General features: G+C 35.6%; 3 protein-coding genes across 4 annotated transcripts; 1 reads left to right on the top strand and 2 right to left on the bottom strand.

The window, feature by feature from the left end:
• Positions 1 to 617: 617 nt before the first annotated feature.
• Positions 618 to 4608, bottom strand: LOC120341315 (uncharacterized). The gene is made up of 3 exons (XM_078120078.1): positions 2375 to 4608; positions 1875 to 1894; positions 618 to 1826 (listed from the first exon to the last, which is right to left on the bottom strand). Exons 1-3 carry the CDS (start codon positions 3977 to 3979, stop codon positions 800 to 802), a joined length of 2652 nt encoding a protein of 883 aa, XP_077976204.1. The 5' UTR covers positions 3980 to 4608; the 3' UTR covers positions 618 to 799.
• A 4419-nt stretch (positions 4609 to 9027) lies between these two features.
• Positions 9028 to 13254, bottom strand: LOC120340580 (polycomb protein suz12-A-like). 2 transcript variants are annotated; one of them, XM_078119835.1, is made up of 2 exons: positions 13163 to 13254; positions 9028 to 12075 (listed from the first exon to the last, which is right to left on the bottom strand). In XM_078119835.1, the coding sequence occupies exons 1-2, from the start codon at positions 13237 to 13239 to the stop codon at positions 9696 to 9698; spliced, it is 2457 nt and encodes an 818-aa protein (XP_077975961.1). In that variant the 5' UTR covers positions 13240 to 13254; the 3' UTR covers positions 9028 to 9695. The 2 variants fall into 2 exon arrangements, with proteins under 2 accessions (XP_077975961.1, XP_039264811.2); XM_039408877.2 differs by lacking the exon at positions 13163 to 13254 and adding an exon at positions 12373 to 12576.
• A 143-nt stretch (positions 13255 to 13397) lies between these two features.
• LOC120340581 (deoxycytidylate deaminase-like) lies at positions 13398 to 17316 on the top strand. Its single transcript, XM_039408878.2, has 5 exons — positions 13398 to 13557; positions 14036 to 14138; positions 14529 to 14664; positions 15127 to 15243; positions 16906 to 17316. Exons 1-5 carry the CDS (start codon positions 13529 to 13531, stop codon positions 17109 to 17111), a joined length of 591 nt encoding a protein of 196 aa, XP_039264812.1. The 5' UTR covers positions 13398 to 13528; the 3' UTR covers positions 17112 to 17316.
• The last annotated feature ends 809 nt before the right edge of the window (positions 17317 to 18125 follow it).

The raw sequence follows: 18125 nt of genomic DNA, 5'->3' as shown, positions 1-18125 counted from the left end.
ATATTTATGTGTTTGCACAATAAAGATGTTTGTTTTGTATTGCACTGTTTACTTATTCTTGGCACTATTGTGGCCCGCGAGCAATGCAAAAATAATTGTGGCCCGCAGAGCCGACAACCTTGGACCACCTAATTGATAAACCAAAGCCATCGGTTTTAGAGTCGCGCCTTTTCAATTGACAAGACTAGATACGCGTACTTGTAAATTTTGCGATTTTAACTGCTCTAAAAATTCTACTCCATGTTAACACTGGGCCCCCACACTTAGATAATCGAAATGTTGACACGAAAGCATTGCAACCTCCTTATTATACAAAAACTGGATTGTTGGACAAGGACGCTATTGAACCATTTTGCTTTTACACACCACATTGAGAGAGTTTTCTAAAGTAATGTTACCACAATGATTATTACATAGTTGTATTTACATTGATTTCTTGCATGAATTTTACGGCAAGAGCCACAATTAATATACCGGTAAGTGGCTATAGGGTTACCAGGTTATGCGACATCTCGGTGCGCATACTCCAGGAGTACCCAGAGTTTTTTCTAAATTGTTGGGTGACCTATAATTTTTAGACCGTGTACCAAGATCATAGCCATGAAGATTATTTATCACCCGGTTTCAGTTTCATTTTAATACAGTTAACGAAAACTTAATAAAGTATTTTCTGGATCAAGAGTGAGCCAGCACATTCCATTTAACCCATATACAGAATTTAAAAAAATTAGCTAAAATGAAGTGCATTGTCATGTGTTTGTGTATCAATATAATATGAGACACACCTGAATAAATAAATCTATGGTATATCTTTAGTCCTTTCACAACACTGAGATGGAGGCACATCCCAGTTATATTCATATCCTGGAAAATTGGAAAACTCTTTTTCACACAATTTACCATGACTTTCAAGAAATTTCTGCTTCGTTTTCATGTCCAGTATACTCTGTTTATGGCTAACAATATAAGCATTACTGCAACCTCTTGTCTTGTATTCTGTGTCAAATCTTTTATCGTGCACCCGTTGAACTGCGAGTGGAGCTAGCCAAGCACCAAGCGATACATCCTCACTGACATATCGTTGAAACAAATGAAAATTATTGGCAACATAATCCACAATATTAGATGAGATGATATACCCACCACCCCTTGCATAAGGAATATATGTATCACATAATTTCCAATCAGTTTCTTTCCAAGGTCCTTTCTTTTTGACTCTTCCTTTTCCATAAAAATATCCATAATATAGTTTTTCAGTTGGAAATTTCACATGTCTCTTTTTGAGTTCCTCGTAAAGAATATCAATTCTTGCAAATGTATCATCATCGGCTTTAAAAACATATTTGAAATTGATTTGATCTCTAACATTCATTAACATTAAAGCTAATTTTTCTGTGAGTTTCTCATACGCATCCACGAATCCTTCCAGCAAAATTAAATCATTGTGTTGTGTTTGTTCCTCTTTAATTGCCTCGATTTGATCTTGTTCTAACCCTGCTGTGCCAAGGACAAAATAATGACTGATATCTTGCTGGCCTGCAAGACTTTTTTTGCTGTGTTGCTGTATTGAATATTTGAGCCACGTTTCTCTGATTGCATCTCTTCGATCACGACTTTTTGGTGCTGTCATGATTAAAACTAGCAGAAACGTCTCTGCATCTTTTAAGGAAATTAAAGACAATGCATTATTGAATTGTTCATCAAGAGTCAAGGCTTCATCACGAATTCGTTTGTCGTTGACTTTAGCTTTCGAAAACCATAGAAGGAGAAAGGCTATGCCAAGAAATATTCCAAGACTGTGATACTTCCGAAAATGCATTGCTTTTCTTTATACATTTTTCAGAAAATGTCACAAAATATTATACATAACAAACTCAGTTGCATGGAAATTTATCTAAGAAAAAATTATCAAATTATTAAAAAGTGCATATTACTATAAAATCAATCGGTAATAACAAAGCACAGTGCAAATGCAAACTATATTTTAACAGTGGTATGATGCTACTACTTAGTAAAAACAGAAAAGGGATGTCATATCGAAATAAACTTATGCATACTTATGTAAAAAATGCATCACTACCCCTGCAAGAAAGATTGATAGGGGTTGAAATTCCTATTTTAATGAGTTTTTCATAATAATACAAACAAATTACATTTTGCTATTATACATATGAAAATTAAAATCTGCATGGAACATATGCACAGTAAGCAACTTTTTAAGCCTTCATTCCTTATGATAAACATCTTCATAGATAGATCAGTTATAAGTAATTAAAATTCACTTGTCAGTTTTTATCAAACTAAGACTGATACTCTAACTAAGTGATCAATATAATTTATAAGCAGTGACGTTATGTATTTATGATAAATTTTAGGTTTGAACCGAGGCAAGTTCATTCCAAGACCTCTGAACTTCATACAACTTCACCATGACTGGTTTCTCCAGCATATCAGTACATAAGGTGTCAACATTTAAAGTACGAACCAAGTCAACTTGTATGACATGGAGTAATGACAAGCATGCCGTTTCCAATGCGGTCGACTCCCAATTACTCAAAAATAACTGATCCCAAATAAACATCAAAACCGGTAAATCTGTCACCCCAACAAATAAATCCATTATCCATTTTCGCAGACATAACGCTGGGTGCGACAACGACCATAAATTAGTATTTTCAAATAAAGTTCCTTCATATTCCGAGCCGATACTGCCTTGTGAAGCAGATGACAATATCCTATGTAGATCTGAATCAGTACCTTTATTGTCTGGCAATTCTACTCGCAAGATTGAGTTAACATCTGTAGTCTTGTACTTAATTCCAATTTTCATAAGATGCTTGATGAAACTAATCCCAAGATGTGATGAATCTAAGTTGCCATCGACAATTTTTTTCCAAATATTCAAAACTAAAGCATTTACTGAATTGATGTTGGAGGGAAAGCATGATTTGACAATACAGTTCAACCACATAGCAAGTTCGTATTGATGTTCCTTAGTATAACGATCTTGACTTATTGTTATCTGAAGTGGAAATACCCAAAGAATGTAACTGCGTTGAAATTTTCTTGAGAAAGTGTAAAGAATATTAAGAACGTTCGCACATTCCCTTTGAATTTCCATGTTTTTCGAGTGAGGACGCAATCCAGAGATCGTTTCATATACTTCAATCACAGCCATTTGTATCAAATGTTGAAGTGGCGACTTCGTTGGATCCTTGGAACCGAGTTCTCGCATGCCTACTTTCATACCTTTAGCAAAAGCTTCACGCAAACCCTGTTGTGTTATCTCATTGTCCTGTGCAAGTACCCCAATTCCAACATTTGATCCTGGATAACCTGATAATTTTTGCGTTTTTATTAGGACCAGTCTATAAATTAACCTTCGTAAAGTTACAGGCAAAAGTCGGCCCAATAATCGCTGTGAGATATTGGTTAATCTACTCGGCTCTTTTTGTAGAATTTTCATTACAGCTTCACCAAGAATCTCAATATCTTTGCTGACGAGTGTATTCAATGCAATTACACTTGTGTTAGATCCAAACTGTGTTAATTGTGACATTCTGGCAACTTGCAATTTAGATTCTAAACTTGACTCAAATATTTTTCTAACGAGGGAGACCATATCCTGAAAACATTCGGGAGATGAACTGATATCATTTTTTAAGGTACATTTTGCATCACCCGCTGCTTTCACAGTCAAGTCCTTCAACAAGTGTTCTAGTTTTTCATCTCGAATGTTGGGTCTTTTTATAGTTTTGTTCACTGCCGCTTCAGTTCTTTTTAGTTTGTGAGTAGAAGTAAAATCAGTTCCTAAAAAATATCTGAACTTTGCAAATTCATCATCTGTGAGTCCTTCTTGACGTATTCTCTCTATCAAATACTTTGAGATACATTCTTTCACTTCATACCATGGACTTCCTGGAAGATCTAGTTCTTTAATGCATGCATCAAGCCAATCATCATTAAGATAGTTTGCCATATGTACACACAAAACACTATTTAGAATGCACCACTGTCATCAGAACAAAATCTGTTAGAAAACATGTTGTTAAAAAGAAATAAGCATTTCCCCTCACTCATGATCTACAGATCCAAGCATTATAAATGCTGATCAAGCCAAACTTGCTAAGAAATACAGTTAACCTTTCTAAACAGAAATTAATAAAACGATATGCAATTGTTACACACAGCAGCACAGTGAATCTTTACTCCACCAGCCCTATGACATAACATGTAATTCATAGATTTGATCAAATTGTTGAATTTCAAAAATAAAAAGTTCACTTTTAGATAGTTTCACATAAAAAACAATCAAACTTCATGAAAAGTAATTGGCAATTAGACTTAAAACTTACGATACAATTTATTTCAGCGGAAAACGATAGCTTTTATATGAGCCCAGAATTTGGGCCTAAACAAGAAATGATACCTATGAGTGTCTATATGATATGATATGAGTGTCTTAATAATCCATACTTCAGTATTGCTTTAGCACGGTACAGTGCTTTTTATTTTACCATTTTTTCCTAATAGCACTCATTTATTTACAAGGTAATTGAAAGACATGTAAAAACTATCTCACATTCCTTGGCAAGATATTTCAGTCACTTTTTGTATTTGTTGACAATCCACTTAGCATCTTCTACTGCTCGGTTTATAATCTGCTGCACTCTCTGTGGATCTCCCTCGTCCTTGTAGCTTTTGAATTCTTGTCGTATGAAATGTTTATAATGATTTTTTGGTGCACGGGGCAGTTCATTACAGCATTTGATCAAGTACTTGTACAAACTTCGTCCCGTCTTAACATGCGAAGTCATTGTTGTTGGAAATATACTTGACCGACTCCCTCCGAGGCCCGATTGGCCTCACGCACTAACGACCACTAGGCGCGATCATACAAGTAAATTAAAATTGACGGGTAGTTTTATGAAATGGCTATATGATCCCTACCAAAATGACTATGTCCGGCATTGTCCGCTATGTCCCTACTTAAATGGCTATGTCCCTACCTAAATGGCGATGTTCACTATGCCCCTACTAAAATGGCTATGTCCGCCATGTCACTACTAAAATGGCTATGTCCTATCAAAAATAGCGATGTCCGCTATATTCCTACTAAAATGGTTATGGCCCTACTAAAATGGCTATGTCTCTACTGAAATGGATAGTCCCTAGTAATATGGCTACCGTGTTTCCCCGAAAATAAGACTGGGTCTTACTTCAATTTTCCTCCGAAAAATAACATTAGGGCTTATTTTTTGGGGATGTCTTATATTTTCATTTACCAGAAACAAAATTACAAAGTTGAGAAATACGAGATTTTCAAAATACTAAATATAAAACACATTTATATTCAAAATAACTGCAAAACATAGATTAATTATTTAAAACATGCAGAAGAGATTTCTTCTATCGACTGGGTCAAAAAAATATTATGGGTTATTGACTAGGTCTTATTTTAATTACGGGAGGGATTATATTAAAATCATTTTAAAAATTCAGGCTAGGTCTTATTTTCAGGGTAGGTCTTATTTTCGGGGAAACACGGTATGTCCCTTTTTTTAAATCGCGATCCCGATATGTCCCTACCAACGACTAACATACCGGTCCCTACTAAAATGGCGATGTCCGCTATGTCCCTACTAAAACGGCTATGGGCCACAGCAACACTTCCAGGTGGGCCACAAATCTATTACAAATTGCTCGAATTATTGATAATTACAGTTTCATTTGTGGGTCATGGGTCACCGGATATCGAAGTTTTATATTTCTAGTATGCCCAGTATATATTTACGGTATGCCTGTGCGTTCACATCAACGACGGCTGTTGAAAACATTAAGAACTGAACTCAAAACCACATTAATTTTAATCTGAGTTTTATCCTTTGCCTTGGATAAAATATAATGCAAGAATGTTGGAGGAATGAATTCGAATGAATCTCATACAAAATTGTTATTTTATTAGTAGCCTATCGAGCAAGACACTCGGTTTGGACTTCTAGGTGATTTTAAACTTTTGTATTCTAGAAGGATAAAATGGCAGACATGAAATATTGGTGATATATTTGATGGTCGCGATGATGCTTTTTGCAGGGACAATAGCTTGGTTGCGACTAGAGCTGGGCATTTTCGAATACCTGATGATTTCAGAATCGAATCGAATAATTAAGTATTTTAATTATAAGTAAGTTATAAGTAAATTATAAGTATAAGTATTTTAGGCCCTCCAGACACATAATTTACTGAAAACATAGAATACATCAATGACAATAAAAAAAACACGTTTCCATCAATACCTCAATAAGTCAGAAATGTGTTAAAAAAATATGGCTTCAATGAAAAAAAATTGAGAAATTTACCTCGACCATTGGCGGAAAAAGTAAAACAAGATGGCGGCGTTTCGAAAATTTGCTCTAAACCGATTCGAATAATTTACTATTCGATTCGAAATGCCCAGCCCTAGTTGCGACCTCCACCACCAGGATTAGGCAGATTTTTACAGTGAGTATATATAATTAGAGTTTAAGAAACAAAGTATCACGTTCTTTACTCGTTTAAATATATTGTAATGAGGAACGTCACATCCCAAATTGTCTCTGTGTGCATTATAGTTGGTTGTGTATACATATTGCGACGGCTGTGTATGCATGTAAAGTTTATTGTGCATACATATTTGACTGGTTGCATATGCACATTTGGCTGGATGTAGCCTATAAGAATATTTGACTGGCTGTAAATGCCTATTTTGGCTGTATATATATGCGTATTAGACTACTGGCTGTATATGTATATTTGACTACTAGCTTATATGCCCATTTGGCTGGTTTTATATGCATATTTGACTGGTCGTATATGCCTATTTGACTGGCCGTATAGCCATATTTGGCTGGCTGTATAAGCACATTTGACTAATGGCTGTATACGCATTTTCGAATAGTTGTATATGCATATTTGACTACTGTATGTATATGCATATCTGGTTGGCTGTATATGCATATTTGACTACTGGCTGTATATGTACTCTAAGTTGAACTTATATGCATACTTGATTCACTGTATATATATAACGAATTAACAGGATATATGAATCTGAATTGACTTCATAATTTTATTCAATTGACTGTATATGCATATGATTTGGCTATATATATTATGTATATTTTCTTTCGGCTGTAGACGCTTGTTTCCTGAAGGCACTGATTGGATTTGATAGTCGTATTTATTATTAACTTCCTCGCGGTTTTCTGCTGGATAATTATCGCCTATTCGGGTGCAAGAGCACATAGTGTCAGTAGCGTAGCCAGGGGGTGGTTTTGCGGGTAGAACCCCCCCCCCCCCCCTTTTGAGATTTAAAAAAAATAAAATCATTTTTCTGTATCATAGATAGCAATTTTCCGTAGCTTAAAATGCCTTATAGCGCCCCAAGACTAAATAAAAACACGCGTATTCCAGCGTTCGATCGGACCTTCCAGCTGTTTCGATCTAACTTGGAAAATAAAAATTTCAGAACCCCCCTCCCCCTCCCTTTGAAAAATTTCTGGCTACGACCCTGTATAGTGTATTTCCACCCTACTGTTGAAACTCAAGGTTAGAAAAATGGAAATGATGGAAGAACTCGAATGGCCAAAATTTCCAACTATTTTAAAAAGGACCGAAAAGTTTCTGCCGTCCATAGCCTATCGTCATATCTGAGTTAGTTTCACTGACTTGAAAATGAGATAGAAAACTCAAATAAATTATATTCCACCGTAAAACAAGTAACAAAAAGATAGAACGTGTGAACTTGAAACCTGCCTGTAGTGATACTCTGGGATTTGCAAAGCACTTCCCAAATTATAGGGTATACATAAATTCTTTAAAATTTTGTTGCAAGGGAATATGTCGATACCATGTATCCGTATCGTTTTGGCCCACACAATTGTATCAAATGGAGTAAAAATATCTAAACAATTACTGATTAAAAACAACAAACCTGATCAAGATATATTGAGAACTGGCTTCATAACATAATTGAAATTGTAAAGGGACTCTATGAACAGTGAACACCCTGCACTAAAAATCTTGCTGAATAGGCCACACCAGGCCCAAAAGCATACAGCTAATCATTCTATATGACTATTCTTTACTCCACACTCCAGTGGCGGCGCGTGGTCATTTTGACAACCGGGGCAAGCTACTGCGGGACCAAGTCACCCCCATCTACGGGGACAGGATGAACGCTGTAAGTTCTCCCATCATTTTATGAGTATAAAAACCATTCCATCGGTACCAACCAATCGGCAAAAGCGACAATTTTTAACGATAAAAAAGTGTCTTTAAAACCGTTGCCCCGGTTGGCCATATTGACGCGCCGCCACTGCCACACTCTATATCATATTGGGAAGAAAATGAAAATAAAATATTTCATTGTTTTCAATTTCGTTTCTCTTTCGCAGCTACAAGGCCGAGGCAGAAATTGATAACGATTTATTTCTATGATTCGGCAGGTGACGCTATATCTCCGCAACAAATAGCACCTAGGATGCATTTGTTGGTATCGTTTAATATTGTTTATCACAATATTGTTTTATTTTATTAAAATCCAATAAAAAAAAATGAAAAAAAAGACACGCACAATCGGGAAGCGTTTCTCTATAAAAGAAAAAAAAAACAGAAATAGGATTCCAAATTATTGGACGACTTCTGTTGTATTGTACTTCATACTACAGTTGTGAATGGCATGCTGACATCGCCAATTAGGCCATTAACAAACAAATGAATTAGTTTGTTTACGATTTCGCAATAAGCTTTTTAACATTTTGAATCGGGGATTCAAAAATAGATATATATGTATTCACATTTACCACAGTTTTGTCCCGACCCGGAAATATTTCTCGCGAACCGACAAAAACTAGTCCGCGGACAAGCAGCTCGGAAGCGCTGCAATGTACCATTTATTTTGATATATTCTGGAATATTGTCACAAACGACAACGATTCTTGATTTCAACCGTGCCTACACACTAAAACAGATGAAAATAATAATGGATACTGTTATGTTGCAACATTTATTACAATCCTTTGCTCACCAAATCTGAGGTATATTTAAATGTACGTGGCTGCATTGGTTTAGTTGATTTCTCAAGGCACAAAAATTGCCAATTAAACAAGTTTAAGCAAATGATTTGTAAAAATCCCCAATTCCCGAATATAAATATTAGAAATTAACAACCAAAAACAGATTATTATCAAAAAAATTCTTATGACACAAATATACTGCATTAATGTTGGAACCAAATTACAGCAGCAAGTAGTTGTTCAAGTTTCAATTTAAAGATCTACATATGACAAGACATGTAGACGCTCATTGTAAAGCATCAGATTATCAACTAGGTAAAACAAACCAGTGTACTTGGAGAAGCATAATTCATCATTGGTATTTCCACAATAATTTCTCGATCTGCATTGACGAGACTTTTGTATAAAATAACATTGGCAAACAAACACCAAAACAATTCTACTCTCGAATACAAAACATAGGCAGTGAAAATAGGAAGGTCATTTGACCAGTTTCTAAAGATTCAAACTGGGGATGTGGGAATACAAGGCAATAATTAAACATTACATGATCTAAAAAATTACGTTTTAATCAATCACATGACATATTTTTAGAGGCATAAAAAGTAAAAAAGTTCTAATGTGTGCTGTTGTAATAATTCACAAAGTATTAGATTGTGAAACAATTTCTTTCAGCTGTTTTAGACGAGGCAATAAATCCGGCTCAGGAAAATCCGGCGACAAGAGTTCTTTCGCATGATTCTGATTTTCTTGATTTGCACTGGATTTCCTGAAATTATCTTCTACCTCTTCATAGTAATCCATCAATGCCAATACACTTGAAGTCTTGAAAACTCCAAAATCCACCAAGCAGAGAAAATGTAGCAGTAAATTGCGACGGAGTGAATGCCTTGACAAGATTGTGATGTTTTTGTCAATGAATCTTTTGCATTCTTCTTCTATTTGAATATCGGAAAGTATTTCACAACTGATTCTCATGACGTGAAGATTCCATATTTTCATCAATGCTTTTTCACCTTCATTCACATCAGTGAACTCATCTATCATTCGTTTGGTGTGGCCAAAAAGCCAATCAGGCTCAGAAGCCTCTTCTTCGGAATCAATATCAAATTCACAGGGTCTTACAGGTAATGAAGTTAAACTGTGGAAATACAAACGTCTGTGTCCGGTAGACAACTGCGAAGGCTCTAATGCTTCAACATCTTCTCTTTCTAACAATTCCGCTAAGCCACAGGAGAGATCAATTGGTTTTCTCTCTGGTTTATACACAAGTATATCTGTAACTGGTATACGGCGTACTGGTCCGCGGCGGCTGAAAGCCATTCCAGGTTGACAAAATATGGTTTGAGGATTTCCGGCATAAGACCCATCATAACACTCATTGATAGTGACAATTATGTTGGTACCTCTATTTTGTTGTGAATATCTGAATAAAAATCTCGGATGGCAAAGTTTTAGATGCTTCATAAGGCCATACAGTGCCATGCAATTCAATTGGCACCAAGGGCAATAGAAGTCATCTCTTGATTCCGTCTGCTGGCGTGTGTTATTATTGTACATGAATTGATAGAATACTCGTTTAATTGAAGCAGAATTTTCCAATCCATTGGAAAAACCATTGGAAGATTGAATTATCTGATCTGACTTACTTTTTCTGTATTCTACTTTATCAACAGCCAGGGTGCTGATTTCTTTGTCACCATTTGTCAAAGCCACTCCTCTTCTCCTCCTACCACCCAATTCAACCTCCTGTTCCTGTTCATTTGAATTGTTGGATGCAAGCGGACCAGGATTCAGACAAGCTGACCATTTGAGATTCAACATCAGAGTTGGAGAACTGAATGATCCGTATACTTTTACTTCTTTTCCACCATCAAAAGATTCCCAAACCGCCTTTCGTCTGTATTCATCATGTTTTTGTATGTCTTTCTTATTTAAAATAAGTTCATAACCCCCTTCATGAGCCTGACACTCCAAGTCACTGTTAAATGCGAGAAGTTCAGTTTCAAATAAAATATCTTTGGAAATATTTGCATATTTCTTCAAAATAGGAGGTTTAGCATTACGGAAGTAATGAACTTTTCGTTTCACTTCAGTCTTGTTCGTTTCTGCTTTTATGTCTTTAGACCTCGTATTACATTCACGTGTTTTATCCTTCTTTTTTCCATCTTTTTTTAAGCCAACATTTCTGGTTTTTCTTTTTCTGGGTCCAGAAGTGAGATTCTTCAGAGATATTCCAGCAGGGTCATCTTCATCCTCTTCTTCATCTGAATCATTGATTTTCTTCTTTTTAGCCTTGGATGTTTCATCCTCCTGCTCATTGTCACTTCCATCTGCAGAATCTTCACTTTCGCTATCATCTGACTCATCAGAATCGGATGATGCCTCACGAATTCTAAAAATCAGTGAATAAGACTTTATTGATCCTTCCAAAACATTTCGCCTAGAAAAATCAGAAGCAGGGATTTCAATGATACTTGATTCGTCTGCTTTTATCCCTTCAGAATTCAACCTCGGATTGACAGGTATTTCAATAACACCATAAGATGTTTCTTTTGCCGAAAAATCCATGTCTTTCCGCTTATTCAATATTGTACGACTCAATACTACTTCAACATCAACTCTTTTTAATTTTTTGTTATGTTGCACAAAACGAAAACCATGTTTTGCTGGATCAAGTGAAAGGCCAACAACAGAAATATGCAAATCTTCATTCCTTTCACCATTTATTTGTTCATAAGCCGATTCTCTCTTCAATGCTACCGATAGCAAATCTTTGACAGCAAATTTATTTCTTCGTGCGTTTGTTCGTGAACATCTTTCATTCATATACAAAAGATTTCGATGCATAAAACTTGGGGCCAAGATTTGTCTTGCTCTCAAAAAGCGATAAATTTGAGTTGGTTTCTCAAAAGCGAGCAGGAATTGTTCATGATCTTGCTGTATATCTTGAATCGTTTCACCTCTCTTTTTATTTTTCTCAGATTTTTTTTGTCTAGGCATCGCAAAATGTTTGGTTCTGTAATATTACACAAAATAAAAATTAAAAACAAAAAATCAATATCCTAGAATAATATTTGTCATAGTAGTACATTATTTTTTTCGTGAAAAAAAACATTTTATCTATACATAAATTTTACATCCAAAATACCTATTTAAGTACTTTGGTCAAAGCTGAATAACTGTGACAAATGAATTGTTTTTGTCTTTTAAAGCAAATTTCTCTTTCAAATTGAATGTATTTATTGATAACTTTGCAGAAAATAGGCTTTTGCCCTGTCATACTGTGGCTAATTGTTAAGTAAAATAATCTCACATCTAACTATATTTATTCATCTTTGTCTTTCTGAATTTTTAGGATAGGTTTTCACATCGATGCAATAATAAATAATGTGGTCCTTCGATGAATTTTCCATGCAGACACCCTTGACCCGAATAAGGCTCCAGGCAGCTAATCACTGATGAATAAGTAAAAAAGCTGAAAGTGGCTGCTATTCTTATTGCCCCCCCCCCCCCCAAAGTGAAGTTGTCCGAAAGTGGTGGATATGCTGACATGGATGCTATGCTCTAAGCATTAGATCTGTAGATAGTCGACCTAAAAATATTTTTGCATGATAATAGAAGTAGTCAGTCCTCCAATATTTACTAATTCAGTATCCACCCTACACACTTTTCTGACCAATACCGGTATCTGAAGATGGTTTGAGTTATGATTTTGTTTTACATTTGCCAGTTTGCCTTGGAAATTGCTTAAAAATAATAATAGAATACGATCTCCATGACCTAGTCTACACCAAAAAAGGTTGATTTGTTGGCACATCTAGTCAATAATGGACGACCGATACATTATTTTGCTGTTTCGAGTCCCAGTGTTTACTGTTTTCTAGTTCTGTAGCTGACTGTTTGACCAAACAATAATTCTCCCTCCTGCGATCTGCCTTGAATACTGTGAATACCGTAATATCCAACATAACTTGTACGCCTTAAACTTTATTTTAGGTTTCAATGGTTCACTGATTCTGTTAACAGTGAGATTAACTAGACTATTTTATTACAAAAACCTGTTCAGACCCTTCAGTTCTCGACCTCTCACCCGTTACCCTCACATCACGAAATTGCCACTGCCGATCCCATGTCCAACACTTCTCACCTGCCTTCGTAGTTGATTGTCTTCTCTATTCATTAAAGTAGGAAAGTACCAAATTGATCAAACAAAAATGTAAACTAATATTGAATTGAATATATACAGAACATGATTAATTAACTGAACAAATCCCAACAAAACTACCAAATCACAATGAATTTTCGGGCGTATGTGTCCGGGATTTAGAATAACCCACTTTGGCGGGAGTTATGCATGGTTGATAATATTGTGGAGGTGTATTGTGGGCGTTGGTCGTCGTCTTGCTCATTCTATCTTTGTTATATATCACGAATGCAGGAAGATCGGAATTCCAGAATTGGATTGCATCATGACTGGTGATCATACAACAGAATCAAAGTAAGTCTCCAGCCATACGAGAAATTAGGCTAGGTTTATTTAGGATTTACATATTTATCATTTATTACAGCTCGGCGGTGTGGCCATCGTGCTAACTAATCTAATCCCATACCGGTATCCGACATGGACCGGGACGAAAAACCGTGGTCAGGGTTGTAGGCCTACGCCATAAGATCAAGCCGTCTTATCGGCTTTCCCCGGGATAAATATGTACCGGTAAATCCTATAAATCTGTCCTACATTAATTGATGTCTGGATGTAGTCTAAAAGCTTGAAGGTTCTAAAAGCTCTCTCTCTGTCTCCATGTCCATGATGCAGAATTTTTTTATGGAGAATTTGTACCTAGTAAATGCTTTGTTGTAATACTGTATGATAATAGAAGATACTAACAGCATTAATGTATTCTGGTATTAGAAACAGAAAATGTTTGTAAAAAACTTATACTTTCATCAAATTATAAATAATAAATTTTATGCAGAACTGACTTGAACAAGAAAAGAGAAGATTATATATCATGGGAAGATTACTTCATGGCAGTTGCCTTTTTATCGGCTCAAAGGAGTAAAGATCCAAGCACACAAGTAGAATAAATAAAATACATAACTTACCAAATAAAATATGATTTCCATGTTTATCTTGGGAAAGTATGAGGCTTATCTGACTGAATCATGTGGACAACCATGACTTATTACTTGATTGCCATTTTGAATCTGGTAAGGGACTAGGTAATTTACCAGTTACTGTCACTATCCCGGTTCATAAACTTGTTCTGTGGCCCCATTGTAGGGTAAATCAGCATTGCAATAGCTACCATATTGAAAATGCTTAGCATGATGGTCTGACCATGATCGCATGACCCATTTCAGCATTTATACTTAAAATTGGTCATCTGTTCAATATATCGAAAATACATACAAATTTAGCAATTATTTTTCAAGATGAATAAAAAATTTTTATAACCATCATCCAAGGTTGGAGCTTGCATAGTCAATGATGAAAAGAAGATAGTTGGAATTGGATACAATGGAATGCCGAATGGGTGTGATGATGATATTTTACCTTGGCGAAGAAAGGCGAATAGTATATTGGATACAAAGTATCCTTATGGTAATTTAGTTACTGCCTGTTCAGATTGATGCTGGTCTTGATACGCATCCATCTGGTGGATTATAGTAAATTTTGTCTTTATTGTATTGGCATACATTTATTTTCACTGCCAAAGTAGATATATTTATGGGGTTATTTTATGAAACTTGACAACCTATTCAAGAAATGACAGTCGGCACATCATGGTTAATCTAAGAAGTATGTGTGCCATTGCTCCAGATGATTATAATTGTATGGTTAATCTATACTGTTAACTTTCCTCTCCTCCCAGTTATACATAATGTAAAAACAATCCTATCCCAAATTTAAAAGAAAGTCTGCATTGCTGTTTGGTAGTGGTAATGTACGCCAGTTTTCCCAATAATAATTACAACTTTTTTCCTATTTGGCTAAATTTTTGGCCCTTTATTTTTCATGATTCACTGTTTCTTTCTTCAGTTTATTCACTGTTTCTTTCTTCAGTTTGTCATGCTGAACTGAATGCAATATTGAATAAAAATTCGGCATCAGTTCAAGGCTGCACCATCTATGTTGCTCTTTTCCCATGTAATGAATGTGCAAAACTGGTTATACAATCAGGTGGGATATATATACTTTTGCTTATATATGCACAATTTCTTTTTTTGTATGATGGTTAGCATTATTTGTGACGTTCACACCACACTGTGTTATATTTTAAGCCACAGGAAAGTTTATTTTTTGAAAGTTTTTTTTTTAGGTTTGTCTGGTCACTACTTTAGCCATAGAGATTTGATGCCTAAATCTCCACCATGAGTTCCCAATAAAGTTGAGCTAACTGCCTTGCATGGATGCAGCTTGCAGGATGATCAGACCAAGTGTAAACAAATGTTTATTAAAATATCTACAATATGGATATAATAGAGAAAAAAATTATGTTGCAGAAAATAGCAGTATAAAGATAAATAATAGAATTCATTTTTTTTCATTGTTTTTTTGACTGCACCTGGCACATATGGTTTCTTCTGAAATTGTGTCCCAGCAAGTCATCAATCTATGATTTAGAGCAGTTGTTCTCAACCTGATGTACGTTAAACCACTAGTGGTACGCAAGCAGCTTTGAATTATTGCAACAATTAACTTTTGTATTCGCTGACCAGCGTTTATAGCGCTACCAATTCTTGTCTTTAAAGATCGCCGTTACTGTCAACTAAAAACCGAACGGGCATGTTCTCGCCGTTTTGCGTTTTACGTCATAATGCGTCTTCATTACATCGGAAAAATAAGGGAGCGTGATAGCGGCTAGCACTGATCAGAATTCATTTGTCCGAGGTTTCGGATAATTTAGTCGTTATGATGAAGATGTATTGTGAAGTAACGTGCAAAATGGCAAAAACGTGCCCGTTTCGTTTTAGGTGGACAGTAACGGGCGAGAACAATCTCTGAAAAATAAGAACTGGTAGCGCTATAAACGCCGTTTAGCGAATACAAAAGTTAATTGTTGCAATAAATCAAAGCTGCTTTCGTACCACTTGAAAAGCTCCCGCGTATCACTAGTGGTGCGCGCAACTCAGATTGAGAACAACTGCTCTAAATCATAGAATGATGAGTTGTTAGGACAAAATTTCGGAAGAAACCACACGTGCCCAGTGCATTCAAGTTCCAATCAGATCGAGGCGTGTAGTGTAGTGAAGTGCACAGGAAGGATATATCAAAAAATACTAATGAATTCTATCATTTATCTTTATACCGCTATTTTCTGCAGAATAATTTTTTCTCTCTTACATTTATATTGTAGATATTTTAATAAACATTTGTCTACACTTGGTCTGATCACCCGTACATGCCCCACCCACTCCCAACAAAAATTTAACACTTGGCATGGTGTATCAAACTGAAAATCGTGTTTCTTTGACTGATATACATCCAGAAATGTCCAGAAGTCAACATGTTCATAGTCATATACGTATCATAAAACTTTCAGAAATATATATGTGAATGTTATTCTAGATAGGCATGTAATAGTGTTAAATGGGTACTCCCTTAGTTTGTGTACCAGGTTTGGGTTAGGCCATAATTTTATTCTGATTTTCCTTAACTTAATTCTGATTTTCCTTAATTCTATTACGATTTCGGGGACTGTCTGTGTTAGCCAAGTGAATTTACCTGCCCATAGTAATCAGTCCTTTTACAAAACTTGATGTAAAGTAGGCGAACATAATTAGTTACCTCAATATTGGTACACACACTTTCATGGCGCTGTTAAATGTCCTGTTTTTGCAGGTATAAAGAAAGTGATTTACATGTCTGACAAACATCATGAAAAAGAAGAAATGATTGCATCAAGAAAACTGTTTGAACTTGCCAAAATAGAATGCGTGAAATTTCAACCGAAACAAAGAAAATTCGTTATTGATTTTGATACCATAGAACAAACACCTAGCCAAGATAAAAACAGTTCTTCGATTTTGGGACAAAATGGAAACTAAGTTGTATTGATTCATTATTTTTTGTCAAAATGGCCACTCTTGGTCAATTTAAATGAAGTTTTTGTTGTCTTAGCACCATCGGGGTCTTTATATTGCCAATTCTAAAAAGTTGCAATTTCAGTCCGTAATTGTTAATACATATTCTTGTTTAGATGGTTGAGATCGTATAAATATATTGCATTCACACACTTTTCTCAGCATATAATGTAGTCTGTTTTCTTTTGTGCAAGGTGGCACTTTATCAGTATAGTCAGCAGTCGAGCTTGTTACTACGCTTCGAGTCTAGTTGTACGGATGTAGGGCCAATTAGTGGGGAACAGACATTGACTTGTCTACATTAGAATTTTTTATTCAAAATAGAATATGTACCCCGCACAAAGGGCAGTTTAATCGCCATATAATTAGGCCGTCTTAACCACCTTCGTCTCCGTGATGAATATGAGAACCCCAACCTATTATCTATTATTCACAACTGCAGTCTGCCGATAAAACATAATCCACATTTTCACGTGTTTACAAGTCCAGAAGTCACACCGACATTGGTTATTAAAATGAATGCCAACTCTGGGATTGATAACTATGGACCTTTCCCCGAGCATCGACTTCCTTGTTTACTTCGTGACATTCGCCAATCAGCAAGATGCAAAAAGTGATGTAACAATGCCCCCTTTTCGCATCCGCTCAGACAGATTTTCAAGCGTGATTGTAAACATTACCTCGTTTTCGCGTTTTTGAACTCTATTCGTTCGTATTCAGTTGTGTTTTGGGAACTTAAATAAAAATCAGATAATTCAATGATCAATCTGTCTTTCTAGGAGTTTTAATTTAATTGCAGTAATAAAAATTAGTGTAGAAATAGCTGTGATAGACTAGCCTGAAATTCTTTACCTGTACTTTTAAAAAACAGATTGTTGTATGCGATGAATCCTAATGATGGTTTGAAACACATACCCCATTTTACAGACGCCAACTCGCAAAAGCACTCTTAAAATAGCCTTGACAATTTTGCAATGG

Source organism: Styela clava, chromosome 14 (assembly GCF_964204865.1).
Source record: "Styela clava chromosome 14, kaStyClav1.hap1.2, whole genome shotgun sequence".
NCBI classification, from domain to species: domain Eukaryota; kingdom Metazoa; phylum Chordata; class Ascidiacea; order Stolidobranchia; family Styelidae; genus Styela; species Styela clava.
The sequence above is the reverse complement of the archived record's forward strand: the minus strand, read 5'-3'. Positions and strand labels throughout refer to the sequence as shown.

Coding starts and splice junctions, on each gene's coding strand:
- LOC120341315 (XM_078120078.1), bottom strand. CDS start 3,979: ATGGCAAACTATCTTAATGATGATTGGCTTGATGCATGCATTAAAGAA. Junction 1,895..2,374: donor AACTTGCCTCGGTTCAAACC/TAAAATTTATCA, acceptor ATTTTTTCTTAG/ATAAATTTCCATGCAACTGA. Junction 1,827..1,874: donor ATAAATTTCCATGCAACTGA/GTTTGTTATGTA, acceptor AAATGTATAAAG/AAAAGCAATGCATTTTCGGA.
- LOC120340580 (XM_078119835.1), bottom strand. CDS start 13,239: ATGAATAGAGAAGACAATCAACTACGAAGGCAGGTGAGAAGTGTTGGA. Junction 12,076..13,162: donor GGCAGTGGCAATTTCGTGAT/GTGAGGGTAACG, acceptor GTAATATTACAG/AACCAAACATTTTGCGATGC.
- LOC120340581 (XM_039408878.2), top strand. CDS start 13,529: ATGACTGGTGATCATACAACAGAATCAAA. Junction 13,558..14,035: donor GATCATACAACAGAATCAAA/GTAAGTCTCCAG, acceptor AATTTTATGCAG/AACTGACTTGAACAAGAAAA. Junction 14,665..15,126: donor GGATACAAAGTATCCTTATG/GTAATTTAGTTA, acceptor TTCTTTCTTCAG/TTTGTCATGCTGAACTGAAT.